The sequence below is a fragment of the Sinocyclocheilus anshuiensis genome, unplaced genomic scaffold, assembly GCF_001515605.1.
Source record: "Sinocyclocheilus anshuiensis isolate Anshui unplaced genomic scaffold, SAMN03320099.WGS_v1.1 scaffold1208, whole genome shotgun sequence".
Taxonomy (NCBI): domain Eukaryota; kingdom Metazoa; phylum Chordata; class Actinopteri; order Cypriniformes; family Cyprinidae; genus Sinocyclocheilus; species Sinocyclocheilus anshuiensis.
In genome coordinates this window covers 807,473-815,367 of record NW_015542424.1, presented here as the reverse complement: position 1 = coordinate 815,367, position 7,895 = coordinate 807,473, and the positions used below count along the sequence as shown (strand labels likewise).

General features: G+C 34.5%; 1 protein-coding gene across 1 annotated transcript in view; it reads right to left on the bottom strand.

Annotated features, from left to right (window-relative positions):
* The window catches only part of LOC107693513 (dixin-A-like), a 35,893-nt gene extending 32,908 nt beyond the window's left edge, over positions 1-2,985 (bottom strand). The window contains exon 1 of the mRNA XM_016492925.1: positions 2,765-2,985. Coding sequence (XP_016348411.1) covers positions 2,765-2,824 — 60 coding nt within the window. The 5' untranslated portion in view covers positions 2,825-2,985. The remainder of the gene's footprint in view (positions 1-2,764) is intronic.
* Between the last annotated feature and the right edge of the window lie 4,910 nt (positions 2,986-7,895).

Here is a 7,895-nt window from a genome sequence, read left to right as displayed (position 1 = left end):
CTTTCACAACGAAACACAGCGTCACACACGGCGGCCTAGAGTGAGCGGCGGCGGCCTAGAAGGAGCAGAGGCCGGGGGCTAGAGTGAGGAACAGCCGCCAACTTTACAGATCTTCTTTATGCACCAAGAGCTTGTAACACTCCAAAGAGAAAGGAAAAATTGAAATCGCATCATATGACCCCTTTAATGGTATAAAAGAGTTATTTTTCAAATGACTGTTGTTTTTTTCAACTTCCTATGATTCATCAAATATATCATGTCACAGCTTCCACAAAAATATTAAGCAGCACAAGAGTCTTCAAAAATTGATAATGATAAGCATGTTTCTTGAGCATCAAATCAGCATAAAAGAATATAAGACTTCTTTCAAAAAACATTTAAAAACCTTACTGACCCCAAACATTTGAATGAAACTGAACAGTGATTCATGACATCAAGTGTCGCACCTTGACAAAACACAGTCTCCTATTAATCTAGAAGACTGTGGATAAACCTTTCCTGGGCCTCAACCTCCCAACCAACGTGCAGTTCACATCAAATGCCAACATGTGCATAGTCAAGTAAAACACATGCACACCAAAATAAAGAAAACACAATGAGCTCTGCATGTTTTTCATGAGGACCCATGCACAGTAGCATTTATTGATTTGCCACATGGTGGGCGGACTAACACAATGCAAGCTCTGTCTGAAGCATTTCGGTCTCACTTCAATCTAACAGTGGCCCAGAGTGACAGGCTTCCCAGTGAGAACATCTAACACTGAGAGCTTTCAGCACAGATGCACTGTAAGATGCTGACCGTGCTGTAAAACTGGAAGGTGGCAATAGTCCTGCGCAACCAGCTGTACAAATGAGCTGTCTGTTCCCACAGTGACCCGACAGAAGGATACATCTCCATCACTGGAGCTTGCTGTTCTGCTGTATTCTCACCTTATATTCTTGGTGGACCTGAAATATCTGTAGAGACTAAGACAGCTGGGATTCATAACAAAAAAATCAATGAAGGTTTGAGAACAGTGCTTGACGGTTTAATGGTTACAGCTGGAGGGCAGGCAGATGTAGAAGCACTCAGTCTTAGGTAACATCAGTAGGGAATGTCTGACGATAGTGCACATGGTTACAGAAATGGCATAATATGCTTAACACCTCCTGCCACACTTAACACCATTTCTAAGAGCATGATATAGTAATCTCCACAGGTTAAAAGGACTTTAACACTTATTTAGAGGTTCCTGCATATAACTTGTAAGTTTAAAGACTATCATGTTATTCTAATGAAAATATAAAGTAATCCAGCACTACACTGATATTTGTAAAATGTATCAAAGTAAGCAAAGTAGAGAACTGACTACATGTACAGCACAATAGCGGACTGTGTCTCAAAGCCTAGCTTGCTGCCCAAAAATGCTGTCAAGGTTGGCAGCTCACTAAAAAAAAAAAAAATTTGCATTAGTAGGACTGTGTATCCCATAGTTTAACAGCTGTCAAGTCTATCCTTTTCTCTGTTAGGACTATTACTGACATTTACTGCTAACAAACAACTGAAATTATCACTTTTATTGTGCAAACTGGGGTGTACATATGGCATTATTTATGGCTTCCTATTTTTATTTATAATATATTTTTATCCCTTCCTGTTTCGATATTCATAATTTCATATTTTCTACATTTTCATAATTCAAAAGCACTATTTCCAACACAATATTTATGCAATTGTGATTCATCTGTAAATGCATTTATATCATATATAATATACATTTATATTTGTGTGGCATTAAACAGTCTCTATAAATGCAGGATGAATTGGATTGTGTCTTTCTTATAGACTTTCACTGGCGTTACTACTAACAAACTACTGAAATTATCACGTTTATTGAGTAAACCGTGGTACCTATGGCATAATTTATAGTGTACTGGTCTTACTTAATTTATAATGTCATCAACCAGTTTCAATCAACTGCATATGTAAAACATTATTTTCAAAGCATTATTTCTGCAACTGTAATTTCCATGTAAATGCATTCACACACCACATACTGTACATAAACCTATTTATGTATGTGTGGCATTAAACAGTCTCTGTAAATTCAGGATTAATAGGATTGTGTCTCCCATTGTGTATTAGCTGTCAGGACAATCCTTCTCTCTGATTAGAAGTCTTAAGGACTGTTACTGACAATTTACTGCTGAAATGATCGTTTTGGTGTGCAAACTATTGTGTGCATGCTGTAATTTGATCATTTACTATTTTTATTAATAATTTTCATTCATCATCTTAAGTTTACATTATTTCACATTATTTTCAAAGCATTTCTGCCACTATAATTTTTTACAAAAACGCATTTATATAATATGATTATATAATATAAATATATAGGCTTACACTTTATATTTGGTATTTTGATTTAAAGCAAATGCATGGTATATATGCAGCTTCTGCGCATATGGCACAAGGATTTTAGTCCGCATGTGCTCAATGAAATTTCAGCTGTCAATGACTATAAACATACTTGGCTCTAGTGCATAAATACTAAGTTACATTCAAAAGAACCTGGTATCTGTTGTTCTACAGTAACTACTCACAGAAGGTGCAAACAATACAATGCCGTCGCACTCTTCGGAGTTTCTTGCGTAAAACGCTTCATAAGTTGCGACAGCTACCGCTTTGAACTTTTTAGTGAGTCTGGACTTAACAGAACCTAAATGAGCAAATGAAATGAAGAATGCACGTGTAAACAGACATGAGGGTTTAGGAGTTCAGTACCTCATTAGGACCCTCATGCAGCACGTCAAGCAGATTTCCTTTAGACAGGGATGCGATCATTCTTCCGACTTCTCATCAAGGTGAGAGGAGCGCGAGTGGAAAATGTGAACGTCCTTAGTCAGCGAGAGCGTTTTAACCGCATATCGGAGGAACTGAGGTAAACAAAGGAAACTACAGAAACTACATTAACCACGGCGATGGCCATATGTGCCTCCCCGTTAGCTCGCTAGACCTGAAACAGGATACGAGGTGTACGCGGATGGAGAGCGAGGTAGTGCGCATGCGTCCGCAGCAGCTGCTCCACGGTCGTTATGGCGACGCTTGAGCTTATGTCGGCTGCTTTCTGTCTCTAGCTTCTGCGCTGTAAAGTACATTGGTCTGGGACCGTGAAATGCACATTATACCTGTTCTGACTGAAATGACTCATTTGAAGTTAAATTAAACTTCTTGAACGCAAAGCACAGAAGAGGTGCTCTAGCCTGGATATCACACCCTGCTGTCCCTCCTTGTTTAAAACCAACACCACACCACAATGTGTAAAAATCATGATGTGAAATCTGAAATTCTGTACACAGTTTACTCTGGCTTCATTGTGTACAGCCCCATTAGACCACATCCTTCCTGCCTGCCTCATGCTTCCTGATTCTGCCTCGACACTATTTTATATAAAAAACTTATAACAATTAGCTTTTTTTCCTATATACATTTACACTGAGTTACAGAACCATTACTATAGAGATAAAAGGCTACCTCTACAATTAATATTATTTTAATCATTTATTTATTTTTAATTAAATGTCTGTGTCTCCCCCTGCTGTAAGAATTGCAACCGAAAGGGAAAAACATGGTTCTAAACAGCCAATAATAATAATAATAATAATAATAATAATAATAATAATAATAATAATAATAATAATAATAATAATAATAATAATAATAATAATAATAATAATAATAATAATAATAATAATAATAATAATAATAATAATAATAATAATAATAATGAAAAACATGGTTCTAATCAGCCAATAATAATAATAATAATAATAATAATAATAATAATAATAATAATGGCATTTGGATTGTAATAATGGATTTTATTAAATTTTAAAAGTGGATTTTATTAAATGTTTTAAATCTTAAAAGTTTTTTTTTAAATGATGAATGAAAATGATAAAAGATCAGCAATTTTTTTTTAAAAACAGCACATGATCAGTTATACAATATATACCACAAATTGCACAACAAAAAATATATTTTCATTTTAAATTATAAAAAGCCACAGGCTTGGTAGAGCTCATTTATTTAACTATACAAAATATTTGTTTTATATTTGGGCTGCCCACTAATAAGATTTCAAAAATTATAATAAAGACTTTTTAAATGATAATAATAATAACAACAACAACAACGCCATTATTATTATTATTATTTTAAAAGTATTTATTCTAATTTTTGAAACCTTATTAGTGGGATTAAAACATTTAATACATTTCAAAGCATTATTTCTACAATTGTAATGCCTGTGTAAATACATTTATAATATATACCTATATTTGTGTGGTATTAAGCAGACTTTAAATAAATGCATGGTATATATGCAGCTTATGTGCAGTGTACATATGGCACAAAGATCATAATCATTTATTTAAAAAGTATTTATTATAACGTTTTATTAAAAGCATGATAATAGCAGATAATCTAAACAATAAAAAATTTGTAGACAGTTAAATGAGCAATACTGAGTCTACTGGTAAGATTTTAATTATTTCTTTTGTTGTGCAAACTGTGTAATTTATAGTTTACTGTGGCTTTTTCTACGATATTTAACAGTGGCTCATCTGAATAATTAGTTCCATATGCCTTTACAATTCAAATCTTCAGAGACCTCATAAAAATGCACAGTGTGGCTCATATATAGCACAAATTATTTCATTTATTCACATTTCTATCACACTTCAAGCTGAAATCCTTTAGGATTACACCTGTCTTCCACTTCTGAGGTTTTTATGTGCTCATCATACTTACAGATTTCTCCACAGATGGCGAATGCAGCATCTTGCTGATCTACGAAGTGATAAACGTTTCAGTGGTTTTGATTTGTTCATTATGTTACGAACCAGTTGATGATGGAAAATCAGCCAAGCTTCTCCCAGAGATTTTCATCCCTTACACTTCAAGACTTTAGTGTTTACTTAAACGGCTGACTCCGACTGAACATCGCTCACAAGGCGAGAAGAATTTTTACAATTTACTGAAACTTGTAACTTAAAGACAAGCGGGCTTGTTAAACACATTCTCAGCAGCAGCCTCTGAACGTTAAAACTAGCGTTAGCATTCATAACATTACCAGACATCAGTTCTTAAAGTTTAGCGGCCTACCTTAGGTTTCTCCCGCTTTCTTGACGATATCATTAGTAAGTTTGGTAATCCACCTTCATGTAAATATAGTTATAAATGTCCACCAGTAGAAAGTAAATCACAGCAGCAGACTTCTGAATCTGCACCGGTCATAGTTTCTATGGTTACCAGAAACAGAAGCACGTGCGCTAAACAGCCATTGGTTTAAATAGTTTTTCTGATTTGACATTAAAGTGGCTGCAAAATGAATAGTGTAAGTGTTTTGAATCATCCCTGTCGAGATGAAAGGCTAACTTTACCCTGTGTTGTATGATTTTATTTTATTGTTTTGTATTAGTGGCCTGTGTCTCCCCCTGCTGTAAAAGCTGCAAATTGTAATGCCGTCAGAAAACACAAATTTCTATAATCAAAACCGAAGTTATTCAAATAAATCCCAAGTGACACGTTTAGCTGTTGTAGGTTTGTTTATTAATACTAAAAAAACAAAACAAATATCTGCACAAGAACAACCATATATAGTAACAAAATTTAAAAATATATAAATTTATCAATAATTATAAACCTTATCACCTTCCAATGTAGTTTTACAGGAATACAGCATTTAGCACATCAGGCTCACTGCATATTAAAGACAATATTGGCAATCTGACACGCTAGTTATATGATAAATGTTTACTACATCCGGGACAGCTTTTGAATTATCAGTTGATTCGATTATATTTCATACAGTTCAAAATAAAGTCAGAGTCGCAAAGAATCTAAAAACAAACAGAACCAAACAATTTACAAAACAATACACAAAAGTTAATACAAAATCCAGTGTCTCCTCTCAACCTGGAAAAGTTCATTCAGGCATTTCTAAGCACCTTTCAATAATCTTTTTCTTTGCTCATGCATGCAGAGCTCTTATTTTTTCCCCTCATAATCTTGTTTTTTTTCCGCCATAAGTCTAGATACACATCCAATGTTTTACTTTTTTTCTCTTTGCACACAATTTCTCAGTGCTGCATTCAATGAAGATATATTTGCAAAGACACTTTAGCTTCCAAATAATGCTATATTTCTTTTTTTCACACTTGTAAGTTTTAATTGAGCTTTAGATCATATTTATTTTCACTAAATTTCTGTAGATATTTAAATCTTCAGACCGCAACACAACCTACTGATATTTCAAGGGATATAACTCCACTTGGCACACACACACACACACACACACATTTGGGCACCTTTGCTATTATATAAATAACATAAATTACTTGGATTTTGACTTAACATGTAAATCTTATTTTGCCCATTTATTTGTTTTTTGAACTAGAGCTGTTAAAGCACAAAATGAAAGCTCCAAGCACCGCAGAACTGAGCAGAAATTTACACCCATCGCTTAATTTTTTTGCTGTGCGCCTGTTCATCATCAACTTTTTAATATATTGTGGGGAGGTTATGGACGTTCATGCTGGGTTTGGACTGACTAGACATTTGCAATGACCAGTGAAACAAAGACAGTGAGTAATTGAGATCTTTTAGGTTTTATCATGTGGCTGTTTGATTGATAAATATGCAAATACATAAAACACAAAGCTATCAAAATATAGAGTATGTACAGGTTGCATATCCTGTCAAAAGTCTCCTATGATAAGTGAGAAAATCCAAAAGATTGAACTTTTTAAGCCAGATATCTTGTTTAGGAGATCATCTGTGTTTTAAAGATGGAATAATAGTTTAGAAAGATCTCAGTGTCATCAGAGATATGCATCGGACGAAGATTTCAAATGAAAACATTCCTATATAACCACAATTATGATACATTCGTACACTTGCAATTTTAATCATACTTTTTTTAATAATAATTAAAACATCGTACCTCCATAAGTGTGAGCCTTCAAGTTTAAAAATGAGAGATTTCAAGAATTTTTTGAAAAAATGTACAGTTATGATTGGCTTTATCGCTCCATCTCCATGAAAACTGTTTATTAGGTTAACACACTTTATCATACAACAATAAATGTAGGCAGTAATGAGCACCTTGTGACTAACAAGGACTTGTTAGTAATACTAGTAATGGTGGAGAACTAGCCACCAGTGTAATAAAAGAAAGAATGTACTGAAGCAAAAGTCAAGCCAGAAAAGGTTTCTTGGCAGTTTGGAAGTACTGGTTCTGCCTAAAATATGGAGTCAAGACCAAAGCGTGAGATAGTGGAATGGTTTGTGATCTCTAAGTGCACAGAGCCTGGAAAATAGCACCTACTCACTAGAAACAAGTACCAATACTGGTAGAGTGCGTAATAATATAAAGGAATAGATCACCCAAAATTGAAAATTTGCTGAAAATGTATTTATCCTCAGGCCATGCAAGATGTAGATGAATTTGTTTCATCATAGAAACAGATTTGGAGAAATTTATCATTACATCACTTGCTCACCAATGGATCCTCTGCAGTGAATGGGTGCCGTCAGAACAAGAGTTCAAACAGCTGATTAAAACATAACAATAATTCACAACACAACTCGAGTCGCTCAGTTAACATCTTGTGAAGAAAAGTTGCGTGTTTGTAAGAAACAAATCCATCATTAAGGCGTTTTAACTGTAAACCATTGCTTCTGGTCAAAACATGAGTCTATAATCCATAATCACTGAGATGTTTTTATCAGCTGTTTGAGCTCTCATTCTGACGGCACCCATTCACTGCAGAGGATCCATTGGTGAGCAAGTGATGTCATTTCTCCAAATCGGTTCTGATGAAGAAACAAACTCATCTACATCTTGGATGGC